This window comes from Equus caballus, chromosome 4 (assembly GCF_041296265.1).
Source record: "Equus caballus isolate H_3958 breed thoroughbred chromosome 4, TB-T2T, whole genome shotgun sequence".
Classification (NCBI taxonomy): Eukaryota; Metazoa; Chordata; class Mammalia; order Perissodactyla; family Equidae; genus Equus; species Equus caballus.
This window is the reverse complement of record NC_091687.1, coordinates 56851196-56868184: the sequence shown is the minus strand read 5'-3', so window position 1 is coordinate 56868184 and position 16989 is coordinate 56851196. Positions and strand designations below refer to the sequence as shown.

Here is a 16989-nt window from a genome sequence, read left to right as displayed (position 1 = left end):
TGTCTGAGTCAGGAAAAAACTTAGCATATTCCAGGAACAAAAGAAGTCCAAAGTGGTATGAAACAATTAGACTGCAGAAATTGGCATACGCAGGGCTTTTAGCCACGGTGCATTGTACAGGTTTTATTCCAAGAGAAACAGAAGACTACTGGAGGATTTAAGCATGGGATGATCTTATTTGTCCAACTTTTTAAAAGGTCACTCTGGCTCCTCTATGTAGAATGGATGGAGGTGACCACAATGGAAGCAGGCAGTTTAGTTAGGAGGCTATTGCAACGGCCAAGGTGAAAAGGATGGAGGCTTGGATGAGGATGGTGGCAGCCAATGGGCAAAGAAGTGGACAGATTCTAGATATATTTTGGAAATACAACAAACTAAAGCTGCCAATGTACTGGATGTGAGGAATGCAGGTAGAGGAGAAATTAAGGACAACTTCTTAGATTTTGACTTGAGCAACAGGATGAATGGGGTGCCATCTACAGAGGTGGGAGATTAGGAGAGGAACAGATGTGCAGGAGATATCAAGTATTCTGATTTAGATATGATAAGTTTGCATGCCTATTAAACATAATGTAAATTAGAAAGTCGTCAGCTTATAGGTGGTAGTTAAAACAAAGGACTGGCTGAGACCACCCATGCAGAGACAGAATGAAGTGTAGATAAAGAAGAGAAAAGGAGAAGGACTGAGCTCAGGGACTCTCCAAACATGGGTGGAGTTAGGGATGAAGAGAAAGAGCCTGCAAGGAAAGCTGAAGAGTGGCCAACAAGGTAGCTGGAAAGCCAGGAAAGTGAAGTATACCAAGGAAAACACAGAGGAACATGCAGTCAATCCTCATTATTCCCAGATTCTGTGTCAGCAAATCTGCCTGCTTGATAACATTTATTTGTAACCCCAAAATCAATACTCAGGATGTTTTCATTGTTATTCATGAACATGTGCAGAGTGGCAAAAAATCTGAGTTACCCAACACAGACATTCCCAGCTCAAGTTGAAACAAAGCAACATTCTGCCTTCTTGTGTCAGCAATCACACTATAAACAAGTCATTTCTGTGGTCTATGTAGTACTAAATTTCTCTCATTTTTGTGCTTTTTGTTGATGATTTCACTGTTTAAAATGGCTCCCAAGCACCATGCTAGTGCTGTCTAGTGTTCCTCCACGCAAGAATCTGTGATGTACCCTATGGAGAAAATATGTGTTAGATAAGCATCACTCAGGCATGAGTCATAGTGCTGTTGACCATGAGTTCAGTGTTAACGAATCAACAATATATATTAAATAAGGTAACTTTAAACAGAAATACACATAAAATGAGGTTATGTGTTGACTGACTGATGAAAATGTTGTGACCAGAGGCTCACAGGAATCTAACCCTGTATTTACCTTAGGAGCAATGGTTCAGTATTCACTAATTCAGTGTTCATGATGACTTTAATAGAAGAAAAGAATTTCAAATAATGAGAATTGACTGTTTCCTAATAAGAAGGACTGTTCAAGGACAGCATAGAACATTATAGTTTTAATAAAAATCATCTTACTGAACTTTATTGTTGTGGGAAAAATGTTTGCAATATTGTGAGAGGGAAATGGGTTATAAAATCAAATGAAAAGAACAATGCAAGCCTTATACACTGAAAACTACAAAACATTATTGGGAGAAGTTAAAGAAGATCTAAATAAGTAGAGAGACAATCCATGTTGTGAAGATGACAAATTGATCTACAGATTCAATGCAATCCCTGTCAAAAATCCTAGCAGGCTATTTTCCAGAATTTGACAAGTTGATCTTAAAATTTATACAGAAATTGAGAAGAACTCAAAATAATTTTTAAAAAGAAGAACAAAGTTGGAGGACTTAACATTTCTTGATTTTACTTTTATTTATTTTCACTCTAAGACTATAGTAATCAAGACAATGTGATACTAGCATAATAACATACATATCAATCAATGCAAGAGAACTGAAAGAACAGAAACTAACCGTTACATCTATGGACAGTTGACTTTTAGCAAAAGTCTCGATGTAATTCAATGGAGAAAGGACAGTTTTTTCAAGAAATAGTACTGGGACAAATGGATAGCCACATGCAAAAAAGAAATTAGACCTTTACCTCAAAACAGTCACAAAAGTAAACTCAAAATGGATCATAGACCTAAGTGTAAGAGCTAAAAGGTTGAAACTTGTAGAAGAAAATGTTGGAGAAAATCTTCATGATCTTGGGTTAGGCAAATAATTCTTAAATCCAGAAGGGCAAGCCATAAAAGAAAAACAAACTGTGTCTCATCAAAATTTAAAACCTTTGTGGTTCAAAAGAAACTTTTAAGAAAATGTAAAGACTAGCCTTAGACGAGGAGAAAATATTTGCCAACCATATATCTGATATAGAACTTGTATCTAGAATCCATAAAGAACTTTCACAATTCAATAATATGAAGACAATTAGCAAAAAATTAAATTAAAAAATAGGCAAAATATTGAATATACACTTTACTAAAGAAAATATATGAATGCCTAAAAAGTACATGAAAAAATGCTCATTATTAATCACTAGGGATAAGCAAATTAAAGCCACAATATGATGCCACTTCACCCTTACTACAATGGCTATAATCAAAAAGACAGACAATAACAACTGTTGGCAAGGATGTGGAAAAACTAGAACTTTTATACATTATTGGAGGGAAGATAAAAAGATGTAGCCATTTTGGAAAACAGTTTGACAGTTTCTTAAAAGATAAGCATAATCTTAACATATGACCCAGCAATTCCACTCCTTGTTATCTACCCAAGAAAAATAAAAACATATGTCTACGCAAAGGTTTATGTATCAATGTTTATAGAAGCATTATTTTCAAATAGCAAAAAAACAGGAAGGATCAATGTCCGTCAATGAGTGAATAGATAAACAAAATGTGACACATCCCTGGAATGGATTACTACTAAGCAATAATAAGGAATGAGCTTCTGATACATGCTACAACATGGGTGAACCTCAAAAACATTATGCTAAATAAAATAAGTCAGGTGCAAAACCCTATATATGTTTCTATGCATATGCAAAGTCCAGAAAATGCTAATTTTTAGTGATTGCAGATAAGTAGTTGCCTGGGGCTGGGAGTGGGAATGCAAAGGAGGGAAACTTGCACAGTGATGGAAGCGTTCTAAAAATGGATTGTGGTGGTGGTTGCACAACTCAGTAAATTTATTAAAATCATTGAATTGCACACTTAAAACTGGTTTTATAATAAGTAATTATGCCTCAATAAATCTGTTAAAATCATATAAACAGTATTAACCTCAATTATATTAAAGTTATATATGTATACTTATATATGTAAAAGTCTATAATAATATAAACCAAAATTAACATTTATTATTTACTAGCAGTAGGGTTATAAGTGATTTAATTTTCTTTGTGCACTTTTATCCTTTCACATTTTCTATAATGAGAATATTAAGTATTTAATCAGAAAGAGTAATTAAAATAAATTTTTTTTTTTTGAGGAAGATTAGCCCTGAGCTAACATCTGCTGCCATCCTCCTCTTTTTGCTGAGGAAGACGGGCCCTGAGCTAACATCCGTGCCCATCTTCCTCTACTTTGTATGTGGGTCCTTTATGTATCTGAGTATCATTAAATCTTCAGGAAGTATTAATAACCCATTTTACAGATGAAGAAACTGAGGTTTACCGAAGTTGCCCAATAGCCTCCATAGTTAGAAAGTGGCAGAGACCACAATCTGAATCCTGAACCCATGATCTGGATCCTGAGCTTATGATCTGAATCACTGTGGCAATATTTCTGAGAAAAAGGTTCCTCAAGTAAGTTTGGGAAACACTGCATACCTAGCGCCTTCCCACTGCCCCCTCCTCTGGAAACTGATAATACATAGGAACATATTAAAAGATTTGAAAGCAAAGAATAGTTTAATTTTGCTCAACCCAGGATGTCTCAGACTAATTGACCATGAACACCCCTGTCCTTTTAAATGTATCACCTATTAAAATTTGCCAATTCCACTGTACACAATTTGGGAATTACTTTAGGCTACAACTTGATGCAACAGAAACTGCCAACTGTCTAATGTATCATCTAATATCTGATTTTTATCTTCTTCCTAAATAAGAGAACCTCCATTTTATTTGGAGTGTTCCATGCTCAGCTAAAATGCATGTGGTCATACGACTTGTAGAAAGTCAGAAGTAGAATGAGTTCCTGATGACTTTTGAGCTACATTTCATCCTTAGACTGCCTATTTTCAGATTTTTATATGTGAGAGAAATTAATTTCTATCATGGTTAAGCCACTATTATGATGGATTTTACATTAAGCACAGTTGAACTTAATCTAACACTGACTTGGTCATCTAGTTTGTCCCTTCATCTTCAAGTAGATTATAGTAGATATATCAAAAGTATCAAAAAGGATGGAACCAGTTGCTTAGAAGTTCATATAGAATTAATTAATTAATTCCTGACAGCAAAAGAGGAGGCACCATATTCATCAGCAATAATATTGAAACTATATATGATTATGATCTGGATTCAACAAGAAAAGATTCAATTATTTTCAGAATAATTGTCTGACAAACACGACACAGGCATAGACAACATTAAAATTATATAAAACTATGAGTCATTGTCTTTGGAAAATAATTTAGAATAAAATTCTTCAGTTCCTGATTATAGATGAAAGAGGTATTATCTTATACTCACCAAAAAAGTTGTTATATATAGCAATGTTTCCCCGAAACCTGTTCACCAAAATATTAGTTCAGCAGGATGTTACTAGGTGTTAGGGGAAGAAATTGGTTCTATAGTCAAATAGGTTTGGAAAAGTTGGATTAAATGGAGCTTTTATTATGCTTATCTGTCCTGCATGTATCTGAGAGAAGGCTGTCATATACAGTGTTTCTAAGTCAATTTGATTATGGAACCTTTTTTTATCAAGTATCTCAAATATTTCCAAAACAGAAAACTAGTTTGAGATACAATAGCATAACAAATACTACATTATAAATGGTAAGAATGTTTCTTTATAAATTTAGTAGCCGTTTAATAACTGTACACAAACATATCTTTTCATCTTATTCTCCCTTTTATCTGTTTTTTAAATAGATCCTCCTCTCCTATTTTTAAAAGTTCCAAACTTTTTTTGTAAGAAACTCATACTTCATTACTGCACATCAGAACCCTGCTTTAATACTGTAAGACTAGAATTAAGTAGAAAGCAGAAATCTAGATCCTAATCAGGAATTTTCAAAAGACCCAATATAAAAAGTTTTATGTAAAAAGTGCTAAAAAAAAATGTTCCCTCAAAGAAAGTTGAGGCTGCAGCACAGCACAACTCGAGGAGACACCACTCACATTGTAGTCCAGAACAGCACTGTTCAATAGAACGTTCTATGAGGAAGAAGCTACACAATACGGCAGCCAGCCGTATGTAACTCCTGAGTACTTGGCATACGACTGAGAATGAGGAATAGAATTTTAAATTTTATTTAATTTTAATTAATGGAAATTTAAACAGCTACATGTGTATGTGCCTAACGTATTGGACAGTGCAGGTCAAGAATTATGGCCAGAGGGTGTCTCTGCAATGTGATAGGCATCCCTTGGGGTTACGCAACATGGAGGCTTCACTTTTTGGGGCAAAGAATAAGGGATCACTTAGCTCTGATAAGACTCTGATAGTTTTAGTGAGATATTACTGAAATCCAGTGAATATATTCAGTAAGGTAGCATCTCTCTAAGAAACTCAACGCATGTAACGAAGGAAAGCTACTGTTTAATACACAAAACTACAAAAACAGAATGTTTCTATAAATTATTTATTTCAGACTACAATTGTTAGTCTGAATACAACTTTACTATAACAGTCTGAATAATTAGTCTCCAAAATTAGTCTGAATAAAACTTTACTATTTTTATTTATTTTATTTTATTATTATTTTTACTATGTGTTGCACACATCTTTTTGGTTTTTAAAGTTTATAGAAGTGCATTTTTCTGTAAGTATTGTAATAAATAGGATTTGAAAGAAGAAAAAACAAGTCATTTAACCTATAGGATATATAACTTCAGTTCTAGGAAGAAAAATCGGTATAAAAATGCAAATTTGAAAACAACTGTCCCATTGACGACAATTTTGTCAAACACAACTCAAAGTATTAAAGTATTTGAATTTATATACCTTTCAAATAGAAGAAAAATTGTGATAATTATATTTCATATACCTAATGAAAAAAGAGGACATGTTTGCTTTAGCCACTTATATGTAATATTAATGATCAGACAAACTTTTCAGGTATTGTTCCTTATAAGTATTGAATAAGCAGCATGCAACAAACACAAAGTTAACACTATATTTGGACTTACACAATTATATCTTCATTCACCTTCTCTTGAGACTGAGTACAGTTCTGATAATTTGCTGTAAAATAATTTTCAAATTATGAAGGAAATTAATTTATATTTGGCCACAATGTTTTTTATACATAGCTCTCCACATCAAATATAGTGCATTCTCAAGAAAATAAACTTAGTGCCTACAGACTGGTTAATGATCATCTTATTTCCTATTCTTTAACCTAAAACTTTAAATAATATCTTTGGCCTCAAGAAGCACTCACACGAAATGAAAAATTATAAGGAAATATTGACAATGGAGCTCGTATCCAAAAAGAATTCTTTAGAACATCTCTGATTTCAGGCAACAGATGTGTAAGTAATAGTAAAAGAATTCTCCTTTCCTGCTGAGATTATGTATTTAGAATTCAGTTTGAGATACCCCAGGGAATAATTTAGAAACTCCAAGAAAAACAACACGTGAAAGTTCTAGAAGTAGTAGTCATGGGAAAAATTTAAATGAAGCTCATTGAAACATGTTGGGTATAACAAAGATAGCAACATCATACATCAGTTTTTAAAATAATCCTTGGGTTACAAGTTTTCTACGCAAACCTTTCTATATATCTTCTAGTAAAAAACACATCATACCAATTTCATGATTTCATCAACAGCACAAAACAGTGGTCAACATCCACTATCACAGTTTTTCTTTCTTAAACCTCTATAATAAACATTTAGAATGAATTGCAGACATCATGCTCTTCATCTCTTACGTAACCACAACATCATCACATATGATAATGTCTATGATCTTTATTTATTTATTCATTTTTCCTTTATTCCATTTATGGATTTATGGTAGGAAAAAAATTTAAAGCAGCTTATTCCAAATATCAGAATTGACAAGGTAGAAGTATTAAAACCTAGTAGAAAGTTTTAATGAGATTTAACTGAGCTAATAAAGACAATAAATATAGTTTCTAAAAAAGGTACCTAGGGGGCCAGCCCGATGGCACAGCAGTTAAGTTCACATGTTCTGCTTTGGCGGCCTGGGGTTCGCCAGTTCGAATCCCGGGTGTGGACATGGCACTGCTTGGCAAGCCATGCTGTGGCAGGCGTCCCACATATAACAGTGGAGGAAGATGGGCATGGATGTTAGCTCAGGGCCAGTCTTTCTCAGCAAAAAAAAAAAAAAAGGAAGCTTGACAGCAGATGTTAGCTCAGGCCTAATCTTCCTCAAAAAAAAAAAAATGTACCCTGAAAAAGGTACCTAGAATGAGACAAAAATGGCATAATTTCATTTTGGAAATATTAAGAGAGGTAGCATGTGCAAAAGTTCAGTGCTGGCACAAAAATGGGCCCCTGATCAATGATAGCTATTATATTTATATTTTCATTTGTAGGAGCAAATATCCTCCTCTATTATCCTTCAGAAAATCAAAGCTAGAAGGTTGACAGACTCCTTAATATCTCCACTTCTCTTTAATAATATGTTATAATACACCAGTAATACCCATGTATTTATCTAAATCTTTATCAAACTTCTTTATATGTTCAACTACATTTGAAAAAACACTCAGTGAAACTCCAGAAACCTGAAGAAGCCTTAAACAAGAACAAAAATTAAAATTCACAGCAATATCAGTCAGATATGTGGTGCCCATCTTATCCAAAGCTGGTAAGGCAATCAATTCTAGAGGAGATCTAACAAAGAGTACTCTCAAGCCAACTGCTTTAGGTTGCTAGGTCTACCTTCCTCTCCTTCCCCCTTCCTTGCTTTTTTTCCATCCTTCCTTCCCTTACTCATTCGGAGACAGACATAATGGGCAATCAATAAATATTTGCTCAGTGAATTGGTGGTTCCATTTGTTCAACAAACAGAATGATATCTTTAGTTTAGCTTCATTAAAATATCAAAAAATTAATAACTGTGTAGATAGGAGATGATCACATGGAAGAACATAGAGATGGAAGCAATGGATGTATTTCACTTAAATAAGACTGGGACATTAGAAAGATTAGCCTTTGGATAGAAAATAAGAGGGTATAAATTAGTATTTAAAGTGAAATAGGGCACAGAGGGAGGCACACTGTACAAAGCTAGGCTAGTGTCTAAAGGACAGCCCAGGTTTTAATGAGACATTTGCCCCAGTTATAATGAACAGCTATAAGGACACTTCCTGCTACGTAATTTGTAGAAAAACTTGTAAAATCATGGAATTACTAATATTTACAGTATCTACCAGATAAAAAAGATTGTGGATATCGTGTTAGTGCACAGGAGAATTGCTGGAATTTACATCTAAGGAACGTCACCTCAAAGGACATGATTCTGAAATAGGATGATACAAAAGCAACGATACACAAGGGACGCCTATAACTATGAGATATATGAAAACACTCTTTTCCCACACCTGATTGCTAGAGTCCCTTCTTATCTTTATTCAGGGTATTTGCCTCTAGTACTACAATGTCCTCCATGCTCTGTTCTGCTTCCTTGCTGCATTATGTTCCACAGTGCCATGCATGTCTATATACTATGAAACTCTAAGTAGTCCCTCTTGATTTTATCTTTTTAACAGGTGTGTTACAAGTAAGTGGCCTGGAATGGCCAAAGGTTTTGATTAAATTCTTATATAATCATCACTTCTGATAGAAACTTATTCAAATTCCTAGAGAAACAAGCTGAGCTATAGCGGGTCTCACGTGAGTTTTTTTTTTTTTTGGTGATGAAGGTTGGCCCTCAGCTAGCATCTGTTGCCAATCTTCGTCTTTTTGCTTGGGGAAGATTGTCCCTGAGCTAACATCTGTGCCAATCTTCCTCTGTTTTGTATGTGGGATGCCACCACAGCATGGCTTGATGAGCGGTGTGTAGGTCTGCAACCAGGATCTCAACCGCAAACCCTAGGCTGCTGAAGCAGAGCATGCCAACTTAACCACTATGCCACCGGACTGGCCCCTCATACGATTTTTATACGCCATGAACAGACAGCCTTTGGACTTGAACAGCAACATCAGTTCTCCCCTGGTTCTCCTGCCTGCTGGCCCACTCTGCAGATTTTGAACTTACAACGTCGATAATGGTCTGAGACAATTCCTTAAAAGAAATCTCTCTTTTTGTGTGTGTGTGTGTATATATATATAGTAATATATAGTAGTGGATGTATCCTATTGGATATGTTTCTTTGAAGACTGCTGACTAATACAGATATTGGTTCTTTAGTCCTTGGCAATATACAATAAATGACTTAAATACATATTATGTAGATATTGTTTGAGAATAGAATAATCTGTATTATGAGCTTATGTTTGTTTTATTTAATGCTTTTGAGTCCCCAGTAATATAGAAAGTAAATACTGTACTCACTTGTGTTGATTTTGACTAGACATCCACTAATAAGGTTATCACTCATTTCTCCTAAAATCAGTGACATTACAGGAAGACAAGCTCCATTTATTAGTGATGCCAGTAATCCCAGGATCATGAGTGTGATGTCCAGTCCATCAGCAAAGCGGAACTGAGGAAAACAAATAAAACAGGGTAGCATGATAGCTTTAAAAATAACCAACCAAAAACAAACCTACAGTTTTTGCCATTAAGTAAACATTATTTTACAAATTGATTAAGAGACTAAATAAATGTATAAAATCATGGATAAGTATTTATACATAAAGTAAAAAAAAAAGTCCCTGATTTTAAGGATTTACAATGTCCTTTGCAGAAGTTATTGAAAAATAAAATAGCAAAATTAGTACAAATTGTAGATCTGTGACACAAGTCAGGTCAGATGTGGGTATGAACCAGGAACCAGAAACTTCCTTCCATTTGGTTGATTCTGGAATAAATGAAGATATTTCAAAAGACTAAGAACAATACCTTGGCTTATAGAAAGTTGATCTTCAAACTTTCAGTTCCCTAGACTTATCAAAATCAGAGCAATAACACAACTAAGTGCAGTGAACAGTAATCATCTAGTAAAAATTAGTTCACCAAGTGTAATGAATCATATTTTTCATTCTTATTTTAAATTTCTCAGGTTCTTTCTATCCAGGACAACATCTATCCTGTAATAAAGGTCTATAATATTTTGCAAGGCTGTTTGGAATAAGAAAGAAATACCTGAAAGCCAAATATTGAATGCTTTGCATCCTAGTCTATAGCAGGTCCTTACAGCATTATTCCAAAACCAAATTATGAACAAATTTTAAAAATGTGGGTTACTTATTTTACTGAGAGAGGTCAAGATAAAATGTATAATGGTATTGAAATGAAATTAGATTTGAATAACAGCAACAGGAACTAGGTATGTATTTTATGAGTGGAGACTGAAAAAATGTTTTTCCATTCATTCACACAGTTGCTAATAAATATTTAGGAAGCAACTGCCATAGCATTGTACTTGGTACTACATATGATAAGAGAGTATCTCTGCTCCTCCACCTTCTTCCAGAATAGTGTGTTATCTTCTTGATAAAGTTTGTCGGGTTCTGCTACTTTATAGGTTTTTAAAAATTTGACTTTTAAAAAAACAGGCACAGCTTCATGTATATTTCTAATGACACTGACAGCCAGACTGATATATAGATTAGAATAGGTGGAGGAGATGTTTTAGGAACACATGACTGGAAATGCATCCCATATGAGTTGGTATGCTGTATTTTCATTTTCATTTGTCTCCAGATTTTTTTTATTTCTCCTTTAATTTCTTCAATGATTCATTGGTTGTTCAGGAGCATGTTGTTTAGTCTCCATATATTTGTCACTTTCCCAGCTTTTTTCTTGTAGTTGATTTCTAGTTTCATAGCGTTATGGTCAGAAAAGATGCTTGATATGATTTCAATCTTCTTAAATTTACTGAGGCTTGCCTTGTTTCCAAACATATGGTCTATCCTTGAGAATGTTCCATGTGCACTTGAGAAGAACGTGTATTCTTCTGTTTTTGGATGGAGTGTTCTATATATATCTATTAAGTCCATTTGGTCTAGTTTTTTGTTTAAGTCCACTATTTCCTTGTTGACTTTCTGTCTGGATGATCTATCCACTGATGTAATTGGGGTGTTAAGGTCCCATACTGTTATTGTGTTGTTGTTAATATCTCCTTTTAGGTTTTTTAATAGCTGCTTTGTGTACTTGGGTGCTCCTGTGTTAGGTGCATATATATTTACAAGTGTTATGACTTCTTGGAGAGTCACTTTGATTGTTATGTACTGCCCCTCTTGACTCTCATTGCCTGTTTTATCTTGAAGTCTACTTTGATATAAGTATGGCAAAACTTGCTTTCTTTTGTTTTCCATTAGCTTGGAGTATCATCTTCCATCCCTTCACTTGGAGCCCATGTTTGTCTTTAGAGCTGAGATGTGTTTCCAGGAGGCAGCATATTGTTGGGTCTTGATTTTTAATCCATCCTGCCACTGTGTGTTTGCATTGGAGAATTCAATACATTTCTATTTAGAGTGATTATTGATATACGAAGGTTTAACATTGTCATTTTATCACTCATTTTCTGATTCTTCTGCATTTCCCTTGTTTCTTGTCCCATGTATTTTGGAGTACCAATTCAGTTTGGTAGTTCTCTATGATGATTTCCTCAATTTTCTCTTTATTTATCATTTGTGTCTCTGTTCTAATTATTTCTTTAGTGGTCACCATGAGGTTTGTATAAAAAAAATCTCATATATCAGGTAGTCCATTTTCTGATAGCCTCTTATTCCCTTAGACTAAGCCAATTCCATTCCTTTCCTCTTCCCCTTCTAAGTTATTATTGTCACAACATATTTGTTCTTGTGTTGTGAGTTTGTGGTTAAAATAATGAGATTATATTTATTTTTGATGTTTTCCTTCCCCTTATCTTTAATGTTATAACTTAGTGTTTGCTAACCCGTTCTGAACGAGAGCTGCAATTTTCTGATTTTGTCTACCTACTTATCTCCTTGCTCAAGGCTTTGTAACTCCCCCTTTTTTTCAGGTATGAGAGCCTTCTTAAGCATTTCTTGTAGTGGAGGTCTTGTGGTAATGACCTCCCTTAGTGTCTGTTTATCTGGGAAAGTTTTATTTCTCCACATCTGAAGGATATTTTCCCTGGATAGAGTATTCTTGGTTGAAAGTTTTTGTCTTTCAGAATTTTGAATATATCATTCCTCTCTCTCCTAGCCTGTAAGGTTTCTGCTGAGAAATCTGCTGAAAGCCTCATAGGGATTCCTTTGTAAGTTATTTTTTTCTGCTTTGCTGCCCTTAATATTTTCTCTTGGTCACTGACTTTTGCCAGTTTTACTACTATATGCCTTGGAGAAGGTCTTTTTATATTGATATAATTAGAGGTTCTATTAGTGTTTTTCACTTGTATTTCCAGCTCCTTCTCCAGGTTTGGGAAGTTCTCAGCTATTATTTCTTTGAACAAGCTTTCTGCACCATTCTCCTTCTCTTCTCCCTCTGGAATACTTATAATCCTTATATTGCATTTCCTAATTGAGTCAGATATTTCTCAGAGAATTTCTTCATTTCTTTTTAGTCTTAGTTCTCTCTCCTCTTCCATCTGAAGCATTTCTATATTTCTACCCTCCAGACTGCTAATTCTCTCCTCCATAACATCAGCTCTGTTATTTAGGGAGTTCAGATTTTTCTTTATCTCATCCATTGTGTTTTTCATCTCCAACATTCTGATTGCTTTTTCTTTATAGTTTCAATCTCTTTTGTGAAGAATTCCCTCTGTTCATTAATTTTGCTCCTGATTTCATTGAACTATCTGTACTTTCTTGCAACTCATTGAGTTTTTCATGACAGATATTTTGAATTCTCTATTGTTTAGATTATAAATTTCTGTGCCTTCAGGATTTATTTCTGGGTGATTGTCATTTTCGTTCTGGTCTGGAGTACTAATATATTTCTTCATGCTGTTTAATGGCGTGGACTTGTGCCTCTGCATAGTGATAGTATTTGGTCACAGCTTCCACCTGCTGCCACTGGGTGGGGGTCAAGAACTGTGTATTCTGAGCCCATCACAATTCGTGGCTCGCTTGCTGACAGCTGTTCCTTTTCTAACCTATGCCTGGGTTCTCTGGCTGACTGGCTGAGCTGGAGTGCTGGGTTGGGGAAGAGGCACTTTCTTTCATCTGTGCAATCCCAGGGGCATTCTCACTCTGCCCTCACTATCTGCTCTCCTGGTATTCTGGCTTGATGAAGACATCCCCAGAACAGTTTAGCCACTTCTGTGTGGGGCTTTCCCAAAGGCTGTGTGGGAACTCGGAAAGTGAAGGTCTTCCCATGGAATGCCGCACCTTCCCCCTCTCCTCTCAGACCTGTATGTGGTCCTGCACCCTGTGTTGCTGGCATTGGGGGAGGGAGAGGAGATTGCCTTTCCTCCTTTCACTTCCTCCCCAGGGTCCAGCACCTCCACCTTCAGACATATGGCTGCATGGGTCTCTGAAACATCTTTTGTGTTGTGTGAATGTCCTCTTTGGTTTATGAATGTCCTTTTTGTTGCATCTCAGTGGGGAGAGTCTAAGGGAAGAGCTCATTCTGCCATGATGCTGACATCACCCTTGATGATGAATGTTTTTTAATTCCCCTTTTTACCCAAATAGATGTAAACTATCAAACAAACACAATCATTCTATGCACTACTGACAATTCTCTAAAATTTTCTCGTATAAACACATACTTTTAACTGATTTGACTTACTATCTCAATAGGTCCAACAACTTGCTTTCTTACTTTGAGCAGTTGTTCTTGCAGTTTCCTGAAAATAAATGTTTAAAATGGAAAGGTTACAATGTGAATATAACTTGCAACATTTTCCAATTAAAATTGTTTTGAAGTGTCAAATTTCACCCTTGGTAACAAATTTATATCCACACTGAAATTTTAAAAGCAAACTTAATGATAGATAGTACAAAGATTTTTGGTATCATCACTGGGAAAGTAAGTTGTTACTGGCTATCTCTACATTACTTAGGGTAACGACTGAAGACAAACATTTGGAGTAGAATTTTTTTTATCGTGGTAAAAAAACATAATAGAATTTACCATCTTAACTATTTCTAAATGTACAGTTCACAATAACTCCCCACTCCCTCCTCCATCTAGCCTCTGGCAACCATCATTATACTTTCTGTCTCTAGGAATCTGACTACTCTAGGTACCTTACATTAGTAGAATAATATAGTAGTTTGTCTTTTTCTAATAGGCTTATTTCACTTAGCATAACGTTTTCAAGGTTCATCCATGTTGTAGCATATGTCAAAATTGTCCTCCTTTTTAAGGCTGAATACTTTTCCATTGTGTATATATCCCACATTTTGTTTATCCATTCACGAATCAATGGACACTTGGGTTGCTTCCACTTTATGGCTATTGTGAATAATGCTGCTATGAATGGGGATATACAAGTATTTTTTCAAGTCTTTGCTTTCAATTCTTTTGGATATACAACCAAGAGTGGAATTGCTGGATTCTGTGGTAATTCTATTTTTAATTTCTTGAGGAATCACCATACTGTTTTCTATTAGCAACTGTACCATTTTACATTCCCACCTCCTATGCACAAGGGTTCCAGTTTCTCCACATCCTCACCAACACTTGTTATTTTCTGTTTTATTTTGACTATTTTTTCAATAGTAGCCATCTTAATGGGTGTGAGGTGGTGGATTAGACTTTTAAACCCTTTGTAACAAATTGTCCAAGAGCAACAGTGAGCTTTAAATGAAAGGAGTTCTAGTAAGTACACATTAAACAATGGTACTGGGAATTTTGTCCCCCATTAAAAATTTCATTTCTTAGTTGACATTTCAAGAAGGTCCAGATGAAAACTGTAAATTTTATCCACTGATTTCAGGGAAATCTGTAATCTATCAACTACACACACACACACACACCCAATTCTGAAATATTAAAGGAAGAATGGTGGGGATCAGATTAAGTTTTCTAAAAAAGACGTCACAGAAGGACAAACTTCTGATTCTTCTTTCCAGCTTTATAATACATTGTTCAGTTAGCTTTGATAAATGACAAGTCACTTACTTTTATTCTACCTGAAGTTAATGATTTACTTACTAGGTCAATTTGCTCTGAGATGATTCACAGACAACAAAAAGTGCTTTAAGACTGTAAAGCTCTACAACCCCTTCCCCTAAGCCAAATGTGAATTTTAAAGATTAAGACCCCATAAACTTCTTCTTTTGATAAATTCTGTCTCAGGAAAACATTTCTGTCTCTCACTGACCTTCATGAAAAGCCTTTGAAGGCGGGCTCAGGTAGTCTTTCAAAAGTCTCTTTTCTACCAGAGTTAAAAGTAGAAAAGAGCACATGAGCAGTAATGGAGGCAGCTCCCTTTCTGGCTATTTGTGGCCCTGCGTTAATGAGCCAGTGATCTAGAGGGGTCCTCTCCAGTTTTACAGTTTATACACAGAAATGTAACACAATTATTATAGTAAAAGTAGAAATAAAAGCTTTCAAACCATTTCTATTTTAAATCTCTAAACTAATGAATCATAGGTGTAGGAAGTTTTATAATATACATATACACACAGACACCTATTTATCTAGTGAAAAATAATCAGAATCCAATATTTTCTTGTATTAAATGTGCCACATGGAATGAAGGATTCACAGAGAGCTGAAAATATTCAGGCATTTTTTCCTTTATATACTGATAAACCACAAGAAATTCAGAAGAGTAAATATCTGAAGTACTAAATTAATAAATCCTGTAGCTATTACAGTTCCTGAAATTACTACTAAGCCAATTGAAATTCTGATTATGTTGAAGTCCAGCAAAATGCAAAAAGCACTGCTATTTTTTGAAAAACATTGTAAACATTATTGCCACAGCTGTGAACAGAATAAGGTATATTTGAAGTTGCAGAACACTTTCTGTAGAATTTTGGCAAAGCTTACCCATTTCTCTGATAATTTTCTTGCATCTCATCAGTTCTTTCAGAATTAGCCATCTTATTTAATTCTTCTGAAATAAAATATTAACAAACATTTGACTATGTGAAATTTTATCACTTAGTTGATATAAAGCATTCTTTACATCCCTAACAGCTTCTGAAAAAGCATGCTGCTGAGTTTCACCCTGTCTCCTCAACCCCTCCCCCAACTGAAGTTTCCAGTTAGGTAGCTCATCTATTCAGATTTTATCATGAATTTATAACTTCTTTGCTTCATTCTGGGCTTAGATTTGAAGCCAATGAATCTTTTAGAAATAGAGTAAAAGAAGGAAAGCCAGATTCCATGGACAATGCATGTTTTTTCAGGACACTAGATTTTATTCCCACTCTGCCACTGATTTCATTGTTATTGATGAAAAATCTTTAAATTATTTCATGCTTAGTTTGCTCTGTAAAAAACTGATGCAGCAGTTTCTGTTAGCCAGCAGTTTGAGGGGATAGGGTTTTCTAGTTCACCAAATATAAACAAGGTAGGGCTTCTACCACATATGAATTAAGTTATCAAAAAATTAGAATATTTTGAAAACACACATATCATTAAAATTTTATTAAGCATAATATATTCTTCCTTTGGATGATACTTCAGGATCATAGCTTTTCTTAAGATCACAATTATGTACATAAATTATTATTTTATTGCAAATGTATAGAGATGTTTTTGACTCAATCTCATATAACACATTATCTATTA

At 34.8% G+C, this 16989-nt stretch overlaps 1 protein-coding gene across 1 annotated transcript in view; it reads right to left on the bottom strand.

Annotated features, from left to right (window-relative positions):
- ABCB5 (ATP binding cassette subfamily B member 5) overlaps positions 1-16989 on the bottom strand; it is a 142530-nt gene that overhangs the window by 103880 nt on the left and 21661 nt on the right. The window contains exons 4-7 of the mRNA XM_023639344.2: positions 16243-16309; positions 14029-14086; positions 9718-9868; positions 6378-6432 (exon numbers count right to left, since the gene is read on the bottom strand). Of these exons, the coding sequence (XP_023495112.1) occupies positions 6378-6432; positions 9718-9868; positions 14029-14086; positions 16243-16295 (317 nt within the window). The 5' untranslated portion in view covers positions 16296-16309. The remainder of the gene's footprint in view (positions 1-6377; positions 6433-9717; positions 9869-14028; positions 14087-16242; positions 16310-16989) is intronic.